The 21,805-nt window shown below is 42.9% G+C and overlaps 1 protein-coding gene across 7 annotated transcripts in view; it reads right to left on the reverse strand.

Moving 5' to 3' along the window:
* NCOA7 (nuclear receptor coactivator 7) overlaps positions 1 to 21,805 on the reverse strand; it is a 155,051-nt gene that overhangs the window by 4,675 nt on the left and 128,571 nt on the right. For 6 of the 7 annotated variants that reach the window (XM_057527597.1, XM_057527599.1, XM_057527598.1 and 3 more), the window contains 3 exons: positions 12,253 to 12,400; positions 4,991 to 5,116; positions 3,180 to 3,332 (listed from right to left, as the gene is read on the reverse strand). In XM_057527597.1, coding sequence (XP_057383580.1) covers positions 3,180 to 3,332; positions 4,991 to 5,116; positions 12,253 to 12,400 — 427 coding nt within the window. Of the gene's footprint in view, positions 1 to 3,179; positions 3,333 to 4,990; positions 5,117 to 6,381; positions 7,900 to 12,252; positions 12,401 to 21,805 lie in introns of those variants that run through there. The other variant, XM_007190803.3, reaches the window with a different exon arrangement.

A 21,805-nucleotide genomic window follows, 5' to 3' on the forward strand; every position in this document is an offset into this window, starting at 1 on the left:
TCTCTCAGCTTTCTTAGTAGATAAGAATTATACAAACAACTATGTAACAATTTACTGTTGAGTTTGTAATATATATCAACGTAATATAACAAAATTACCACAAAAAGTGGAAAGATGTAATAGAGCAATATAGGAGTAACATTTCTATATCTCACTGGAATTAAGTTAATATAGATCGGACTCTATTACCTGATGATCCTTCTATTATTTTCCACAATGCTTTGTGGTATAAATTACTCCACGGTCTCATTCAATTAAATTTGGGCCCCTTTGCAGGGGTAGTTTCTGTGGCCAGTCTATGAAGTTTATCCTGACTCCAGGAAGGCTCTCCTTAGCTGTCTCTTTCCCCGGTTCTCTCTGGTAAACTAGATGGTCTACAGCTTAGTTTGCTGCCTTCATGGAACTATCAGCCTCCTCTTAGTTGTTTACCACCAAAATTTTCATTGTTTTCTAGAGCGCCCCTTGGCTTGACCTTCCCCATGTTCTTCTAAATAACGTCAGTTCCTTTGGGGAGAGCTTCTGAGCTATATGTTTTATGGTCCGCCTCTTCCCCTGGAGCTGGGGGCTGGACAGTGGCCTGCTTTTCTCAAAGGTACAATCCTGTTTTATGAGCAGGGTGCTGGGCAGGGGCAGTAGCCACTGGTCTTGGCTCCGCTCACCTGACATGGAACTTCTGCCCTATGTGCTGGAGCAAGGGCAGTAGAGACCCCTGTATTCTCGGCCTGCCACGCAGAAGGTAGAGCAACTGTCCTCTGAGAAGGGGCTGGTCATAGGAAGAGAGCCCTGAAATTTAGCCTCTGAAACAGAGATCTTGGGTAGGGGATAAGACGTGCTGGGGACCTGCCCCTAGAGGAGGCATATCATAGTCTTTGCCTGGGAGCTGGCGGCTGAGGGATCCTCATCTTGTCCACACGTGCCCAGAAGGAAGCTTCTGTCTGAACAGGGGTTGGGGGAGGGAGCAGGCTGTGCCTTCAAATGCCACAGAATCTCACTATTATTACTGGGCTTCATTAGATTTTCTTAAATAAATGGTTCTTCACTTGCTGTATGCCCTTAGGGCAATTTCCAGAGACTTTAAGTGATTGTTGTTTTTATAATTCCCACCAGTAATGGTTGTTTCACTGGGGATTGATTCTGTAGAACTCCTCATGCCTGCCATTCTGCATGTGTAATGCTTTTATATTAGAATTTTATATAATTCATTTCCAGATAAATTTACAGGTGTTGTTCTATCATGTTCCCAAACACAGCAAAGCCGCATCCTTGCCTTAGGGGTAGATGGGGTGGGGAAAGCAGAGTTGGTGTCCAGGTGCCTTCAAATAACACAGATGCCTCCAGGGCACCAGGTCCAGTAAGATTATACCTCTAGACAAACAGTGTAATCTTCAGGTATAGGCAGGCCTCCTTTACATATCTGCTGATAGGAAGCTGAGTAATACGGTGCATCATCAAAACCTGCTCTGTGAGGCCAACACATTCCCCAACAAGTCATCTTTTGGTAAATTAATAGAACTAATCTATACTTATGGTGCAGGTACGTGTGTGTGGTCTAAAACCATCTAGCCCTATCTCATCTAAAAAGTAGCACCTAACTTTGCAAACATTTCACTAAATCCCTAAGTAATTCCATTTTAAACCTTTGTTATTATTATTTAAATTTTTAACTTGACTCTCCCTACTATTCAGCTTGGACTATGATTGAATAAAGTGTTCTCAATCAGTAAATAACAGTAGTTAACAATGATAATAACTAAACTATTCCTCACAACTCTTAACCTACTTACAGGAAAGATCACAGCTGAGAAAGACAGTGCCTTTAGTACCCCCCTTCTCTCTGCTAATTTTTCCCAAGACAAATTATGACAGCAAAAATCTATTTCCCCTAAAATGCTCCCAATTATATGGCTTCTCAGCAAGCCCCCCAATGCTTAATAGTGCCCCACATCTAACAAACACTCATTATACATTTTCTGAATGGATGAATAAATAAATGGTTGTCAAGTAAACCCTGCTTCCAAATGCCAGGAAGAGAAAATAATGACACCTACATCTTAAAAGTGTAAAGAAATTTCTTCTTGCTATAATACAGACCAAGTTGAAATGAATAAAGAGCAGACTTGAAAGATGCTTTCCTTTTGTGAAGCAGAAGTCTGCCTGGATGGTATACGAAAGAAACCTGGACAGATTCCACTCATACTCCAGGCTAACCGAGGGAAGAATTATTAGCCTAGGGGAGATGGGGGTAATATCTGGATTTCACCAGTGCCTCCAAGACCGACAGCAACGTGGGTGAAAGTGCACTAAGCAATGGTCCAGAGCATTTTCTCCTGTTTCATAACAACTGGGCCCTTCAGGTACAACACACCATGGCCTTAACTGGCTCTCCATCTCAGCAACTATGCAGGCAAGGTTGGTGGGCACTACTTCAGCTACCTGGAAGAAGTTCTGGTATGGCACTGGAACTTCTTTCTGCAACTATCTCCAAATCTAGATTTGACTTTTCTTCCAGCTTCTCCAGTTTTAGGTTACAGAATATCATTACAGCTTCCTACTCCATGATGAGTACAGGAAAAAAATTCCTTAGAATGTGACTATTTGGAGATGCGTTCCATTTTCTTTTTTAGAGATGCATTCTGAAGTATGTAGAGGTGAAATGACGTAATAATTGGGATTTACTTCAAAATACTTCAGGGAAGAAAAGCCAATAAAGGAAAGAATGAAGTGTATGTGGCAAAGTCCTGCTAACTGTAGAATCTGAGTGATGAGAGGTCATTGTATTAGTCTCTCTACTGTTGTGTAGGTTTGAAAAGCTTCATTAAAAAAATCTTCCTCTATAAGAGGAACAGGGCTTCCCTGGTGGCGCAGTGGTTGAGAATCTGCCTGCCAATGCAGGGGACACGGCTTCGAGCCCTGGTCTGGGAAGATCCCACATGCCGCGGAGCAACTGGGCCCGTGAGCCACAACTACTGAGCCTGTGCGTCTGGAGCCTGTGCTCCGCAACAAGAGAGGCCGCGATAGTGAGAGGCCCGCGCACTGCGATGAAGAGTGGCCCCCACTCACCGCAACTGGAGAAAGCCCTCACACAGAAACGAAGACCCAACACAGCCAAAAATAAAAATAATAAATAAATAATAAATCTAAAAAAATTAAAAAAAAAAAAAAAGAGGAACAAGCCTCACCTGATTATCCATATCTTTGATGACCAATAGGACAGGACTGTCTAGTGATGCTGACTTCCGGTAGAGAGTTTTCAAGCTGGTCCCATGCTCTAATGTGCTGTATACGAGTCTCCATGGATACCCCTGTACCCTTGCTGGAAGGCGTCGGGCCAGCTGTGAATCCAAAGATGAAGATGTAAATACACAGTCTGCCTACAAATCTCTCATGAACTTGTAGCACAAAACAGATGCCTGTGGCTCACACTCGATAATTACACTACTTCCATATTGCTCTCCTATACTCTAGCAAATATTTGCCACTATAAACCAAGAAGGGAAAATCATCCCTTGGCAGGGATGCTCCCCAGAGCATGCATTCCCTCTCAGGGATGATCCTGAAGGGTCACTATGCCACTATATATTTGAAGATATAGCACCTAGCTTGATAAAGAGGTATGAATTAGACACATGCTCTCTTGTTTACAGTTCAACCTGACTTTCACCAAGCAGTTCATGTTTCTCGAATTGTTCTTTCTAAACCTTCAAAGGCTGCTACTGACAGCTGTAAATTCCCACCAAAGTGAGAACAAGAAGACACGGGTGTTTTATGCTAGTAATCAGATGTAGTCTGTCCTCATTACACTTGTATCTTTCACTTACATTAATATTTAACTTAAACTTGGCTGCCATAAATATCAATAATGCATATCTCTTCAAAAATACACACAAAGGAGGCTATATAAAATGTTGAAGTCCTCAAGAATGCTTGACATAGTTCTAGAATCAGCATGAACTCCATCCCTGTAACTGCTTGGTCAAGTCGCTTAGCTTTCCTGGGCCTTCACAGATGGCATTTGTAAACTGAGGGACTTGAACCTGATGATTCTTTAAGGTCTCCAAAATTCAGGCTTCTAAGCTGACTGATGGGGGAAGTACAAGAGGTCCCTTACTAAAGTTCAAATACAAGCACATAGTATTTCATAAAAACTGAAGTAAGAGATGTTCAGAAAACAAAGTAAACAAAAAAAAAAAAAAGTACAGAAAAAGGAAAATTACTCCTAGTGGTAGGTGGTTTTCATAAAGCAAGTAAAGTGTACTTGCTATATGACTTTTACTGAGCTCAATAAATTGAAACCATCGGAACTTTACGATAATCATTAGGATAAATTTGGATCCTTTTAAAATACATTAGGACGGGGCTTCCCTGGTGGTGCAGTGGTTAAGAATCTGCCTGCCAATGCAGGGGACACGGGTTCGAGCCCTGGTCTGGGAAGATCCCACATGCCGAAGAGCGGCTAGGCCCGTGAGCCACGACTACTGAGCCTGCACGTCTGGAGCCTGTGCTCCGCAATGGGAGAGGCCGCGACAGTGAGAGGCCCGCGCACCGCGATGAAGAGTGGCCCCCACTTGCTGCAACTAGAGAAAGCCCTCGCACAGAAACGAAGACCCAACACAGCCAAAAATAAATAAATAAATAAATTTATTTAAAAATAAAAAAGAATCACCTGGGGAGTCTTGTAATACAGATTCAAAAAAAAAAAAACATTAGGACTATAGTAGGACACTTTAAAAATTGTTTTGAAGACAAGAAATGGCTTTTTGTTCAGGTTTGGGGAATGGATGTAGGTGTCTGGCCAAGTCCTCGCACTCCCAAGAAGGTGGCAGGGATGCTGCCCTTCAGAAACAGAGACGGGCTCTGGTTAGGCTGCTGGTGTTCTTCCTTTAAAACTCGGCTTATGCTTCACCCCAAGTGAGAAGAGCAGATGTCAGGGGTGGGAAATGTGTTCTAAGGTTGGGGAGACACCCCTCCTAAGTCCCCAGGAAGAGCCCACCTGCTCGACGTGCATGTTCTCCAGAAGCGCACTGCGGGGCTGCAGGATCGGCAGGGCTGCCTCCTCCTCATCTTCGTAGTAGCTACACGTGCTCTTCCTGCGTTTTGCCTCCTCAACGGTGATGATCTGAAATGGAGAAGACAAATAAACCAAGAAAAACGATATTTTTGCTTTTCCTTCACCTGCTATAAAGGACCTCAGGTACACAATTGCCTGTAACAGGTAGGGTTTTAGCAGCAGGACATAAGTTGAGCCAGCACTTTGGGGGAAATGGCTAATCACAGTGTCAATTTCAGAGCAAATGGAGAATTTAACACAGTACAGCTACAGCACTTAATATGTACAAATTAAAGTCACAAGTTTTCCAGTTTTACTATTGCTCAGTCATCAAGTAAGAATTATGTATAACTCCACAAGCGACTTATACCCTTGAAATGCCCTAAATTATTCTCCATTAGCCTGCCTCTAAATTTGAATTGTTAAGGGACTAACAGATATCCTACTATGAGCAAGTCTTCTATAAATAGGGAAATTGGGAAGATAAGGATAGTCCTTTAATCAGGAATCCTAATGTTTTCTCTCAAGGCTGTTCATAGCAACCAACCCTGACAGAAATAGCGAATGATAACATCTACGGAAAGCACAAAGAGACACGAAGCTTTAGTCTAAATTACAATTAGGTATGATTCTTTATGGAGAGTTGAGAAACCATCAAAATAATCTTTCCTTCAAAGCTGAGAACAGAAACATGATGTTGTACACAACATTTATTATTTCATCATAAATACACTTATAAACTACCAGGTTAAAAATCTTTTTTCTTTTGCCTCTCTGAAAGTCTGGATAAATCACTAAATTATTTTGAAATTGAAGGATACAGACAGAAGGTGACTAATTCACCAAAATTCCTGAGTACAAATATTAATGACTTTTGCATCATAGAGAAAAAACATTTACATTACATTTAGTGAAGGTTGTCAGACAATGACTACTTAGTTTCCAAAATGCTGTCATCTGAGCCGGATTTACAGGTAAGGAAATTAGCCCTTAAATTTTACCACCTTCTCAAGGGGCATTTACTTAAAGAAAACACTGTTGAAGAATCACAGATCCAGCATTTTAAATGTATTAAATAAAGCACATATTTTGGGGGAACTCTACATTTAACACAGGTACAAAGTGGGGCTGTGGAATGAAAAAATCAGTATGGAGTTTTGACTCCAAAGGGAAAGGGCAAACCACACCATCTCTCTCTCCAAAGTGAATAAAATACCTGCTCTGGCTGAAATATCAGCACGATCCTTTCTAATTAGAAAGCATTTCGAAGCATCTGAGCGGCAGAGCTTGGAGGATTCACGGGCACATGATTAGCCCTCAAGACTCCAACATACCTTCACAAAAGGCTCTTGGTCCGGTCTGGCACAATAGAAAATCTGAATGTCCAGGGGCAATCTTCTCATCGTGAAGTAGTGGGAACTGCCTGCTTGCTCTCTAAAGAGGTGCAGGTTTTTTCTCTTATCTGCCTCCACACCACTGTTACTTACAGCCACACTGAGCTACAACTGTTTATGCAGTATCTAGTTTCCTGCATGATTGAGTTTCTGTTTCCCTTAGGAGGGAGTTCAATATTTCTACAGGAACACACCCAAATTAGGATTTAGAGCAAACACACACTTCCTGTTAGGCATAGCTGTGAGGCTGTAAGAAGACACTTTCACCTTTGAAACGGTGGTTTCCTAACAGCACAACAAAACCTCATTGTTTTGTTTTTTTTTTCTTCTCCGTCTTGTACTTTTCTTCCCAATTGTCCTCCAGCTGGCTGAGCTAGCTTTTCTAGCCCTGCCTTTTCAGATTTTTTTTTCTGCATCCTAAAGCGAAACCTTCATTTTAAAAGTTTATGTGTGTTCCCTGACATCAGTTTGAATCTCAAAGGAAAGATGAAAAGGAGCCTTTACCAGAGGTACGTTCATTACGCTTAGAACAATGGCGTTTCACTTCAGTACCGTCATGTTTGTTAGGTATGAGAAACTTCAAAGAACTGAAAGAACATCCAGTTTATATGAGGCTGAGAAAAATGTTAGTTTAGATTCAGTTTTTCTAAAGAGCTGGCAAAGTAATATTTACCTTTTAACCTTTCAAAATATTAATCTTAATGACTAATAAGCATGATGAGTCCTCCTCTACTGCCCAGATCAGATATCAGCGGGTTGGAAAGAAATGTAGATTACCACTGGATCAATTTTCAGGGATCTTTCTGTGAGTTTTCCAGATCGAAAATGGCCTCTTGGTCTCCGGTACCCCTGGGAGATCGGGCGCCACTACATAGCTCATCCCGGGGGTCAGTTCTAATGAGGCTCTGGGAGATAATTGGTGACCAATCTCAGGTCAGCCAGAACTTATTCTCAATGCAAGAGCCTGGACACAATCTAGGGCAGAATCACTCGGATTTTGTGCCAGTGAGACAGCATTCTTTTCAGTGCCTGACACTTCATGACAGCTAACATTTACTGAGTGCTTTCTATATGATGGCAAGTGCCAGGTGCTTTGCCAGGCATGTGGCACAAACAATTCCAAAATATCATTTATCAGCTTTTCAAATTAGCAAAAGTTTTAAGAAAGGGATAATAGAAATAGTACTTTCTGTTGCCAGAAGCACAATGAGAAGAAGGGTATTCCTCAAATTTCTGGAAAATTGTCATTATATAAAAGATTAGGAGCCTTTAAAAAATCAATACCGTTATACTAAGTAATATCACTTCCAGGAAATTAGGGGAATAGTCAGAGTTACAGATCATCTCATCCTTGTGAAAAACTTGAACCAACACGATTCCTAAAAGTGGGGAATTGTTAAATAAATTCTGATTGAGGTGTAAAATATTATGTAACCATTAAAATGAGGCTTCAAAATCTTTAATATGATACAATTCTCACAAGATGTCAGGTGAGAAAAGTCAGATACCAAACTATACATAGAACATTATCCCATTTTGCAAAAATACTCTCCCCACCCTTACCCCCTAGAAAACACCCTAAAATAGAAAAAAAAGAGTCAAAAAAAATGTACAAAAGTGATAAATGTGGTTAGATATTATTTTCTAAATGTTCTGCATTGTGCTTTTCTGTAGTTTCCAAATTTCCTATAATAAAAGCAGGTGTTACTTTTATAAAATTAGGAAGTAAAGCTTATTTAAAGAGCTTGGGTGTGGAGGATGGACTAGTGGCTGGGTTGACTGGAGGTGCCCTAGAGTTTAAGTGAAGGGTGCAGACAGCTGACTAGGGCAGTGGTCCCCACCCTACGTAAGATCAGAATCAACAAATTCTAACTAGAGATGACTGACTACATATGATGATGAAAGAGAAGAATCTGGGTTGATATCTAGGCTTCTGGCTTGGGGCACCACTAATTAAGATGGGAATACATGAGAAGAAGCAAGTTTTGGGGAAAGATGAAGAGACGTTTTGGACATGCTGAGGATCAGACACCTGTCAGGGAAGTGAAGGTTCCTCTTCCCCACCCACAGAGAAGCAATTCTATCACAGTGGCCTGGCCTTAAGGTAATGCTAGTAAGCAGAATTTGCTCCTGCATGGGAGGGAGCTTGGACAGCATTCTTCTCCTCATTGTACTTTTGGACTTTCTCTTCCATGTGGCAAGAAACAGGGATAACAGTCCAGTCACCTCTCTCTCCAGTTATCTTTTCTTTCCATGCCCCAAGTGTTAACAAGTACACTAGGAGCTTGCAACAAGCCAACCCATTTCTTCCTCCTTCTCCATCCCTTCTTCTTTTCTTCCTCTTCCACTACAGGTCTAGAGACACCTTCTAAAGGGATTTGCCCTCTCATTCTCCTCAGTGGCTCAGTCTGAGTGGCTCACTCAAGCCCACTCTACCCTAAATCCGGAAGGAGACCTTTCTCTCTCTGCATGCCCCTTTAGCTCCTTTTCCTCTGGTTCTGGTAGGTGTGGCCTTTTCTCCCACAGGAGTTGTCAAGAGCTGAGATTCAAGGTTGGGATTACTGGAAAGATGCAGAATAGGCCTAAAAGAGGGCTGCTTCAGTTCAAGATATTCAGGCCTAGTCGGGAAAGGATTAAATCCCCAGTGAAATTTAAACCTTCTCTCTGGCCCTCCATATTGGGCAAGAGACCATAGCCTCACTAAGAAAATACACATTTCCTAGCTATGCTTCCTCTGTGCGCATATCTCATGGGGGTGGGGGCCTCTTGGGCACAGATGGTTAGGCGAGGAGGACGGGAATTGATATTCTTTGACGCCTTGGCCAGAATGCCAGTGTCACACCATCTCTGCCTCGTGGAGACCCAGTCATGCCTGTGGGGCGTCTATGTGCTCTAGAACAGCAGCCTGGAAGAAAGGTGTGTGGAGGAGACAGAGGTGGGAGTCAGCAGCAGAAACCTCGAAAGCCGATGAGCTCGTCCAAGGAAGATGTAATAGACGAGAAGAAAAGAGAGCCAAGGATAAACTAGGGGACACCATGAGAAAAGGGACAAGCAAAGTATACTCAGAAAGACTGGCCAGAGACAGAAAAAAACAGAGTTGATATGAAGAGCCAAGGGAGGGAGAGCCTAATAGGCTTAAATATTTTTAATAAATGGTTTCAAACAAGAAGCTTATGAACTGTGGGAAGACAAACATGCAAACAAGTAAAGTGCTGAGCGATACACTACAGAGCTATGAGCTACGGGCTGTGGAAGGACAGGAGGAGTAACTCTGGCTGAAAGCATCACAGAAGTGACAAATGAGCTGGACCTTGAAGGATGACAGGAGTCTGACATGGAAAGCTGTGCGTGTGCATGTACACATTCGGGCTGGGAGGGAGTGAATGAGAAAGGGACAAGTGAGGGCAAACACACATATGAAAGGACCTGGCATTCCAGAAGGAGCTAGACCCAAGGGGCAGGCCTCATCACCCTTAATCATCCCAGTCTGACAGAGTTCCAGCCTGGGAAGATCTGACTGCCCACCTGATGAATCTAAACCCAGACTGGGAGTATTGCTGGAGAAAAGCCGCCCTCACTGCAGCCTAGTGCCAGACCCCACCAGGGCTTTCAACACCAGACAGCCATCCTACTGCAGTTCTTCAGTTGGCATTTTTCCTAGTCTCTATAGCTGCTACTTCAGACCTTCTCCGTATTCCTCTAAGTCCTCCCTCCTTCACTTCTAGGAGATGCTCCCTCCTTCTGCTGCAAAGAAATAATCAAATGAGCAATGCCACAATTTACCACCACTGAGTCTACATTCTATATGCACACATCCTATTCTTTTCTGCTGCCCGACCACCTAAGACCAATTCTATCCCTACCCCCACATTCCCGGCCAATTCTCGGGGATGCAGCCTCCCGCTTATTCCCTCTCCTATTCCCTTATCTCCTGTACCTTCTGTTCCACCGTTCCCGCTGACCTCATCCAAAAGGTTACAGTCTCTCTCACAAGAGGGAAAACCTCCCCACCCTAACCTCTTCTTCCAGCCTTTCATCTCATTTTTATTCTCCAAAACCAAATTCGAGTTGTTTGCCCACCTTTACTAGCTCCACTTACTCACCCCCAATTCATTCATTGAACATTGGTAGCTACATTTTGAAGCTACCACTTTAATGAAACTGCTTTTTGTCAAAGTCACCAACTATTACCTCCTTGGTTTTAAATCCAAAAGACATAGCTTAGTTCTTACCTTTTGACTCCTCTGCAGCATTAGACATTTTTGACCACTACTCCCCTCTTGAAACATTCTCTTCCCTTGGCTTCTAAGACATGACTTTTCTTGTCTTCCATGCCCTCCCCTGGCTGTTCCTTCTCAGTCACCTTTGTGGGCTCGACTATCTTTGGCCCCTTAGTGCTGGCATCCTGAAGGGTTCTCTTCTGAGCCCTGCTCCCTTGCCAATGGACACACTCTCCTAGGCTGACCTCACCTACACTCACAACTTCAACTTTGCTAATCACTTCCGAAAGTATATCTTCAGATCTTTTTCCTAAGTTTTATTCTCAGTTGCCTCTTGGACATTCCACAGACGCCTCAAATTTAGATTAAAACCAGAACACAGAACATTTTCTGCTGAATCTAATCCTCTTGCTATGCTCCTTGTCGCAGTGAAGGGCAGGTACCTCGATCCCTCCAGTTCCCATTCTAAAAACCAAGAGATCAACCTTGACATCTTCCTTACTTTCCACATGTAATTAATTACTCACAAAACCCTGTTTTCCTCCTTCTAACTATCTTTCAAAAGCACTCAATTTCCTCTATCTGCACTGCCACTCTTTCAGCAACTGTTATCTCTCAACATTGATACTGCAAGAGACTCCTAATGGGTCTTCAAGCCTCAAGGTTGTCCAACTCCATGAACATCTGCCAGCAAGAGCAAGCTCTCCAAAATGTGTATCTGTATTTATTTCTCCAGGCTCCAAACAGCTCCTACTGGTTGAAGCTGTTTGAAGACAGCTCAAACTGCTGCCTTCCTACTGCCCTTAGGAAAATAACCAAACCAAACCTATGACAAACAGTTCATAGGTCCTTCATGATCTGCCATTTCATTATCTCCAGCTTTGTTTCTTGCCACTCCCTCAGCTTTGCACTCTATGATCCAGCTACACTGAACTCTTATTAGTTCATCAAATGCCCCATACTCTCTGTTTCTCCCCTGGATCATTCCTCTACACAGACTTTTCTCTCTGGCCAGAACACGTTCCGTGTTCCATGTCCCACTTTCACCCCAACTGCCTGTCCTCCCACTTCTGATCTCAGCTCAGATTACTCCTTCTGGGTCGCTTTCCCTGATCCCCTAGCTCCATTCAGGTGCCTGGGTACATGCTCCCATAGCACGTGGCACTTCACCTACAGTGGTAATTATCTCACTATATTGTAATCATTTATCTATACTCCTTGATGCTAAATTCTACTTATCTCATCCACCGTGCCCCTAACATGAGAAGGGTGTGGTAAGTGCTCAAAAAAATTATGAACAGTTTTTTAGGCCAAATTAAGAAGCTTGACTTTCATCCTGTACGTAATGGGGACCCTGCAGCAGTTTCAAAAAAGAGAAGTGAAATTACTGGCTTGTAGGGGTGGAGATGAGGTCTTTCTGACACACATAACTAGCTTCAAACAGGAATAAGGTTTTTTCCCCATGTGATTTCAAAGAGACACAGGAAATCTGACTTCTTGCCAGCCAAGAAGTTATTGGAATTTGGACACAAGAACATTTTGTTTGTGGACTGGACTTTAAGGGACAGTCTAGCCCTCTCTTGAGTCTCACCTCCCAGCTCTTGGTGGTCGGCTCACTGAAGAAGTTGTCAATCATATTCAGTTCTTCTTTTTCCACCACCACAAAGCCTTGCTCTTTGGCATCTTTCCCATAGACGTCAGGAGACCACTGAACAAAGAACGTGTACAAGTGATCCACCCTGAAAAACATGTTCATCATAGGGGTTAACACCAAATCTACTTTCCTGGCAGGCACCAGTAGGAACTTGGGCATGTACAGCTATCTTTTTCCTGCTTGGCAAATCCATTTTGCTAATTGGGAAATCTCCCATATTGAAGATAATCTCTGCTAATGCATTCCAAACTTTGAAAATAAGTCAATAAATGGAAGCTAAAGTCCACAGACACTGAAAAAATGTCTTTGAATCTGAGGGAAGGATCAAGAAACGGGACATAAATGTAAAAAACAATGAAATATTTACACCAAATGTTTTTTCCTCATTGGGTGTTCATTTATTGGACACCTGTATTCATAGGAAAAAAATTAATCTGAAGCTTTAGATGGGAACAAAGATAAGCAATATTCCAATGGGTCTTATGTAGATTGAAGCATTATTATATCATAATTTTAATAAAATATCTTTAATAACTAGAAAATATCAGGGATAGTATTAGCTGTTATTTTAACATTAGAAAGAGACAATTTTATTGATATCGGAATGCAGTTTGCTTCCAATAGCTCTGTTCTCTTATACATATTTAACATCTGAAGCATCTTTCCAGACTTGATCAATAGAGAGGTGGCTAGTTCCTGAGCAGAGGGTGGGGCTTTTGGTCCCAGCACCTACAATATCCCCCCACCCCCTGCCCATGTAGAACAGTCAAAAGCTCTCTGACCTTAGATTCTACACCTGCAACCATCACCGTGGGGGAGTGGAAGATAGATAGGATCAAATGATTCTTAAAGTCTTTTCTAATTACAAACTGGTAATATCAATTTGAGGCTACTGTTTGGGACAATGTTAACTTACTGCTAAGTTTTTAAAAGTTATAATTGTAAAAATATTATAACACAATTGCTATAGATTGAATGTTTGTGTGCCCCTAAAATTTGCATGTTGAAATCTAATCCCCAGTGTGATGGTATTTGGATGTAGGACCTTTCAGAGGTGCTTAGGTTATGAGGCATGATTGGGATTAAAAGAGACCCCACAGAGCTGGCTAGCCCCCTGTGCCATGTGAGAACACAGTGAAAAGACAGCCGTCTATGAACCAGAGTGAGCCCTCACAAGACACCGAATCTGCCAGCACCTTGATCCTGGACTTCCCAGCCTCTAGAACTGTCAAGAATAAACCTCTTCTTTATAAGCCACCCGGTCTATGGTATTCTGTTATAGCAACCTGAACAAACTAAGACAAATATTAATTAAAACAAAAAAGAAATGTCACTATAATTCTAATATTCCCATCAGTCAAACTGTCTTTAGGTTTCTATAGTCCTATCTGTTCTTGAGCACATGTACACAGTTTTCTTTCCATTGTTAACAGGGCTAAGACATAATTGTTTGTTATGTGTAACATAAAATAATGCATATTTGCCATGTTGCTAGCCCTTGTACTGACTTCTAAAAAAAATTATTTATTTATTTATTTATTTATGGCTGAGTTGGGTCTTGGTTGCTGCGCGCAGGCTTTCTCTAGTTGCGGCAAGCATGGGCTACTCTTCGTTGCGGTGCGCGGGCATCTCACTGCAGTGGCTTTTGTTGCGGAGCATGGACTCCAGGAGTACGGGTTTCAGTAGTTGTGGCACGCAGGCTCTAGAGTGCAGGCTCAGTAGTTGTGGTGCACGAGCTTAGTTGCTCCACGGCATGTGGGATCTTCCCGGACCAGGGCTCAAACCCGTGCCCCCTGCATTGGCAGGCGGATTCTTAACCACTGTGCCACCAGGGAAGCCCCTTGTACTGACTTTTAATGCCTACATTTCATGAAAGTAATAAACCATAATTACCCAAATTCCTATGCCTTTGGGATATTTAGGTTTTTTCCATTTCTTTGATTATACAAACAACGTTACGATGAACATCCTCATGATCTATGCCTTTTGCCACCTTTTGAATTATTTCCTCAAGATTAGTTCCCAGAAAAGGGATTATTAGGCCAAAGGGCATGATTTTATAACTTGTGATTCATCCTGCCAAACTGCTCTTGAAAGGCTGACTAGTTTACTCTGACACGAGCATTGCAGTTTGCATCTAAGTCTCCTAACAATCCTGCTTATCCTTCTTTTTCTAAATGAATTTAATATATATTTTAAGTTTTCCCCGACTCACTTTGCATTTCTTTGAGTGGTAGTGGGTTGAACATTTTTTTAAAGTTTTCTTCCGGGCTGCTTTCATGAATTGGCTCCTTGTGATTGTGGAGTCAATGTTTTTCTTTTCAATATGTGGGGGCCTTTATATAATGTAAATTAACCACTATCAAATGTATTTCTAAGCTGTTTTTTCCTTTTTATATTAATTATGCCTTTTCTTCCATAATATAGAATTACCAGTTTTCATATATTTTACACACACACACACACACACACACACACACACATCCTCTCGGTTCCGTTTCTCTTGAGATCCTTGACTAATACAATGGACTACTCTGAAAAGCTGTATAAGAAACTGATCAAAATGGTTATCTCTGGGGAATGGAATGAGGTAGAAGAAAGACATATTACATTTTATATATATATATATAGATATATAGATATAGATGTATAGATATCTTTCCATAAATTATTTAAATTTTTGGACTAGGTAGTACATTTTATAATTTGAGAATTAAAATTATATTTCAAAAGGCAAATAATGAGAAGTTTCCATCTCACTCATATCCCTGTCCGTCACATTCTGGGTCCACCTTTTTCCCCTATAGTTGACCACTTTATTATTTCCTTGTGTGTTCTTGTAGTGTTATTTTTGTAGATAGAAATAAATATGAATATAGATTCTCTTTGTCTTTCATTTCTACAAAAGATAGTACTATTCTCTATCTAGCTTTTTTCACTAAACAATATAGCCTGGATATCCTTCCACAACAGTATAGAGATGGCTTCCTCATTCTTTCTTTCATAGCTACACAGTACTTTACTGTGTGGATTTATCATAGTTTATGTAACCATCCTCTCCAGCTGGACACTTGGGTTGTTTCCAAGACTGTGCTTTTATAAACAATGCTATGATGAGTAACTTGGTATGTCATTTTTGCACGTGTACAGGTAGAGCTGTAGGACATATTCCCAGAAGTGGGACTGTGTTATCAAAGGAGCAATTCACTTATGCTTTCTATATATAATACCATGTTGCCGTTTTTAGGGATGGAATCATTTTTTGCCCTCCTACCAGCAATATGTATACTCTTTTGAATCTCTGAACTATTATTAACATGTAGTATGACATTTCCTATTAAAAGTTAACTTAGAAAAAATCATGACTCCAGAAAGGTTTGATAAATATATAATTCTAGTGCTTCCCTGGTGGCGCAGTGGTTAAGAATCCGCCTGCCAATGCAGAGGACACAGGTTCGAGCCCTGGTCCGGGAAGATCCCACGTGCTGCAGAGCAACGAAGCCCGCGCGCCTAGAGCCCACGCTCTGCAACAAGAGAAGCCACCGCAATGAGAAGCACACACACCGCAACAAAGAGTAGCCCCCACTCGCCGCAACTAGAGAAAGCCCACGTGCAGCAACGAGGACCCAACACAGCCAAAAATAAATAAATAAAATAAATAAATTAAAAAAAAATATATATATATATATAATTCTAACTCTTTTAGTTTTCTAACACCTAAAATTTAGTCCATCCTAACTGTATTTTAGAAAAAAGTTGAGAACCAATATGCTTCACTTTAACTTTTGGAAAAGGACACATTTATTACATGCTTATCCACATCAAATAAAATGGCTTCCTAAATATTTGTTGGCTAGCTTATTTGTGAGAAAGAGGAAAGCAGTCCCTGATACGTGGGAGCTAGCCTGCTCCTATTGGCCAGGCCCCAGTGTTGGGAGAAACTGGCCTGACACTCACAGCTAGGCCCTGGTATTCTCCCGTTGAACATTAACAACTTCACAAAACATCAACGTCCGGCAAAGCCACTCTATCACCATGACGAATCATGACAGAAACGAGACCACTGGGGTCTGATATCTAAACACAAACATTGTCCAACCACAAAAATGACCAAACATCTCTCTAATCTGGCTAATATAAATGACTGTGCTTCTTTACCAATTATGGCACTAGCCTCTCTAGTTTTTCCTCCTTCTACATAGGATTTATAATATATTCAATCACAGAATGACTTTTGCTTCCTGACAGCTTCCAATCTAGAGCAAAGTCCCACTTTTTTAAGTTATCCCTCGAATCACCTAACATAAACCTACATCCTGTGACCCCTTTCAAGCACCCTCTTACTGAGATGGCCCTCGGTCCCATGCAGTGCATTCTCCCTCGTTGCAACAAGTCAACCCAACACATTCAATTTCAGGTGTGTTCCTGGTTGTCCCTGGCTGCAGTGCATCGCTTCCTTCAATAATACTCCCTGTGTACCCACTATGTGCCAGTGACCCTGACCTTGAGGAACTACCTTCTGGAATATTAAGGTTGGTGGAGATATAGGATATCATTTAATCCAACTAACTCTCCTTAGATGTAAGCCCCCTTAGATGGGGGCTCTGAAGTCTACTGTCAGCATCACAGCCAGGACTAGATCTCCTGAGGTGGCAATCAGGGTTCTTTGAACCACACTACAAAGTCCTCCCCTTATCCCACACTGATTTCTGAATTGTTTCCCACTTAACTTCCTGGTTATGACACAAGACACATTTTTATCACTTTTTGAACCTACTTTCCATGAAGCACTGCTCGTTTATCCTCTAACATTTTACTCTCAAAGGAGAAGTCATTGTACAAGCATAAACACTGAAAAAGCATCCCAAGAAATGCTGAAAGCTCATGCTGACATATACCCCTGTGTAAGACTGCAAGGGAATGAGGGATGAGGCACAGATTTGAAGTTAAGATTTCATTTCTTCTTAGATATTATAAGAAAATATCAATTGTGAAAACTGCAGGTCAATACAGATTTTAAGGTGAGATCCGATCTTAGCAATTGCCAGTCACTTCCCTTTTTGGTGACCAAGACATTAAGTTGCTTGGGGAAACCATCTGAGCAATCCTTTTTATTATGTAGATGCAAGGTGAGTAGGACTTATTATTCTGGAGGAAGTTATAATTGAACATTCCCTGCTTGAGGAAGACAACTCGTTCCTCCAACCCACTGGGCGGGTGGATGGGATGGAAGGTGGGTGAGAGAGAAGATCTGTATAAGAAGGAGGATGTCCTAAGAAGGAGGAATTGTGTGCCTAATACCTCTCTTTCAAAGTTCAGGATTATCAGAGCATCTCTGATGAATTAACGTGGTCCTAATACAGGTAAGACCTTGGGAAAGGATAATACCCCTTCTTCCACCCCATCCTTCTTGACAAGAAACTATTCAAGGGGGTGGGGGGAATGGCCTGGTCTAGACTCATGACCCGGGATCCACATGAATGCCATGGTTATCTTAGGAGCAGGTGAATGTGGGCATGGTGTGCTGCTGGGAAAACAGTGGGCATACTATGGAAGGAGACAGCTACATATGTCATACACATATGTGTGAGTTCCCAGGAGCTGTAACAAGTGAGGGGCTGGGGGAAGGTGAGTTTTGGCACAAAGTATTCTTGCCTGCCCTGTGCCTTTCTCTCTAGAAGAAATATGTCAACCCGGGGCAAGAATCTGGGATGACCAAGTAAGAGAGGATTATTCCAAATCTCTTCTCTTGGGACTGCTGGATTTCCAGTGAGTGGTGAATCAGGCCTCTGGGATCATCTGTTGCCAGAGTGAGTGGCCTATTTTGCAGCAAGGTCAAGAGCAGCTAGGGCCAGCACTGGGCTTGTTGAACTTACCACAAAAGGAAATATCTAGAAAGGAGGGAAAAGGCATTCTCAAAATACCACAGAAAAGAGGGTCAAAGTCATAACAATTTTAATGTTAAACAGAGAAGCAACCTTCTGTTTTAAGCAATGCTGATGAAATATGTCAGCTACCTGAAAAGAAAAGACGTGATTCCCTGCCTTGAGGACTTCACATTGCACAACAGCTCTAAGAGGCAAGTGTTACTATGCCCAGTTTAAAGATAAGGAAACTGAGGCTCAGAAGATTAATGTGCCCAAACAGCCCATCTCTGGAAATGTTCCAGCCAGTCTAAGCTGACTGCCTCTTCTTTTGTGAATGCTGAACCCTAAGGGGGGTGGTACATTTTTGTACCTGTCCACAGACAGAGGTCTCATACTATAGGTCAACTACTTCCTTGGCTTTGGGTTTTATTAACGAAGCTCAAGTAAGTGTGAGATGCCCTGAGTGGCCCCTAGGTCACGTGCGGCCCACCCCCCATTCCTGCTCGTCCACGTTGCACGCACAGGCGCCCATCACCGCCAGCACTGCGCTCCACGCTTGGGGAACATCGCGGGGCAGCCGCCTTGCCTCAGCCACGCTCCTGGCAATGGTTCTCCACTGGCTGCAACAGGCAGGGCAGCAGCCCTGGACCACCTCCCACCTCCCTCAGGTGGTGGGCTTTATCTCTGCAGCCAACGAAGTCACCCCAGCCTCGAGAAGCCTCAGGTGAGATGGCAAACCTCCGAAGTATGTTCTGCTATGGGGCAACCTGATGGGAAGTGCTCGTGTCTCTCCTCTCAGACATCCAGGGCACTGGCACACCCCAGTTTCCCTCAACTACAGCCTCCCACATAAAATCTCCTCATTCTCTCATGTAGAGAGGGCCCTCACGCTATGCCTCTGGGGGAAAAGCGGGAGTGGACAATTAAAATGGCCTGTTCCACAAGAGAAAATTAAAGTTCACTTGGAGCCAATCTTATTGCTTAATTCTTAGGCCCCTGGAGACCAAAGAGAAGAGGATGTGACTTCATCTTTTCTCCTTCTAGATTAGAGTGGCACTAAGTTTATTTAAGTTTATCTAACCTAATTCTTGGAATGGCTCTTTTTGGCTAACTTAACTGGATTTTCCTGGTGGTTAGTTCCCAGAACTGAACCCTGCCCTCTGGAAACAGGCCTAAAGTTCTGAAAATTCCCCTCCTAGTCCATCTGGGTTCACCTCGCCCACTCCTTCCTCCTGACTATACCAGTTCCACTCTCACCTTGACCCTCAGCCCTCCTCTTTCCCCAGCGTTAGCCCCTCCTGGATTCACACACCTCCAGGCCAGTCTTTCCACCTCACCTGCACCGCCGCCCCCTAGAGGCACACAGCTTTGATCCTTCCATTGCACTTGCCCTTCCAAATGCCTGCCCACAGAAACAAACATCATCTTTCTAACTGCTCTCTTGGGATGATGCATGTTGCTGAGTTTGCTTATTGGCGCTTAATGGATCCACTACAAGTCAAGGGCACCTAACACTGGCCAGGAGAAACCCTCCCTCGTGGGATTCTCTACTCCCCTCTAGCTCTCTTCCTTCACTGCTTCGCACAGCAGCTATTCCAGACCTCTACTTTCTCAAGCTCTCACCCCCGCTCTCCTACCCACCCACCCTCCCTGAACAGAGGACTCTCCGTTGTACCATTCTAGTAATGCACTCCCCTCTGCTCACCTCTTAATGACCTTTCTCTTCAGAAGAAGGAACTACTCTCCCGTTCTAACCCTCCTCTCTGAACTTTCAACAGCCCCGCTCCTTAGTGGATTCCCTCCATTATTCCCACCCCACTCCTCCATCCCTTTATCTCCTTCACCTTAATCCACAAACTTACTTGCACTTCCTTAAAAAATAAGCCTCAAGATTTTGTTTCTCCCTAAAGCCTCCTTCCTATACCTCATCTTCCCTTCAGATTGTACTGTTAACATCTGGGTTATGCATTTTTTTCCAACTCCTTTTCATTCCTGATTTTATTAACCTTTTAGTATATGCCCTTTCTTAAACCTGCCTCAGATACTGTCTGGAAGGAAGCAGGGTTTTTAAATCTTCTTCCCTCCTTCACTACTTTAGTGAAGCTGATTTCCTCAAACTCGACCTATTGTGAGTTCTCAACAGTATCTCAGTTATCATTTCTCTTGACCTCTGAAAACCTGTTGATGGCTTTTTTGAAACTCAGTGACTCACCCTGTGGTCTCCATGAGTCACTGAGCTTCTGGTCTCAGTTACCTCAGGACACTATCTACGGCCTCTGGCCAAGCCAACACGATTACCAGTAATACCACCATGCTAGCTACTATGTGGTCATGAAGCAATAACTGCAGTAACATGTGTGAGCACGGAACTCACAGGTCAGGTACCGGGTCCTGGAAAAAGCTAGTACTTAAGGAAGAAGCAGTAGAAGTGGTCCTGGAAGGAAGCCAAGAGGAAGTGGCAGGGAAGTAGAAGTGAGCTGATAAAATGCAAATCTGATCACTTTACCCAGCTGTGTAAAATCCTTCCAACATTTCCCTGTAGGTTTTAGGATAATTTCAAACTCCTTAGGCCAATCTCCCAAATGTGCTCTTTGCTCCAGCCATATGCTCTTGTATCTCTGCTCCAACATCCATTCTAATTATTATTATTATAATATACATAATATAATTATTATTATAATATATAATAATTTTTATTATTATTATTATTTTAAGAAGAGTGATGACAAAGGTAAGCCCAGTGGAGAATCATTTCACACTGGGGTCAGGGACGGCTTCCCAGGGGCCAAGGGCAAGCTAAGTTTGTTTGTTTGTTTGTTTGTTTTGGCTGCGTTGGGTCTTTGTTGCTGCGCGGGGGCTTTCTCTAGTTGCGCTGAGAGGGGGCTACTCTTTGTTGCGGTGTGCGGGCTCTAGGCACGTGGGCTTCAGTAGTTGTGGCATGAGGGCTCAGTAGTTGTGGCATGCGGGCTCAGTAGTTGTGGCTCTTGGGCTCTAGAGCACAGGCTCAGTAGTTGTGGTGCATGGGGTTAGTTGCTCCACGGCATGTGGGATCTTCCTGGCCCAAGGATCGAACCCATGTCCCTGCATTGGCAGGTGGATTCTTAACCACTGCACCACCAGGGAAGCCCCCAAGCTGAGTTCTGAAGGAGGAGAAAGAGCCAGTTACAGGAGGAAGAGAAGTGGCATTCTACTGGAGGGGACATGTGCAAAAAGACCTGGCATCTTAAGGGCAGGGTGATGCCGGAAGGAGGTCAAACTGGACATGGCAGAGGGAAAGAGGGGCAATGCAATCATGTCACTGGTGGCTTCTGACAGAGGATTCTGTGATAGGGAAAAGCTGCTGAGATGCAGTGCCTGCCCAGAGTGATCCAGGCCCTGCCCTAGAGCGAGCAGGTTGAGAGAAATAAACAAAAATTCCTAACACAGTTCCAACAACACAGCCAGTGGGCATCTGAGCTGGGATGTCCATGTTGAATAGAAACTCATCAGGCAGGGGAAGAATTCCTGACAGGTAGAATGAAAAAGCAAGTTTTACTCTTTGCTAATGGAATGGCAGGAAAGGAAAAAAATAAAAAAGAGCCAGAGGGGCCGGGTCACTGGGTCACAGAAAGTCCTGGGCATGA

The sequence above is a fragment of the Balaenoptera acutorostrata genome, chromosome 14 (assembly GCF_949987535.1).
Source record: "Balaenoptera acutorostrata chromosome 14, mBalAcu1.1, whole genome shotgun sequence".
Classification (NCBI taxonomy): domain Eukaryota; kingdom Metazoa; phylum Chordata; class Mammalia; order Artiodactyla; family Balaenopteridae; genus Balaenoptera; species Balaenoptera acutorostrata.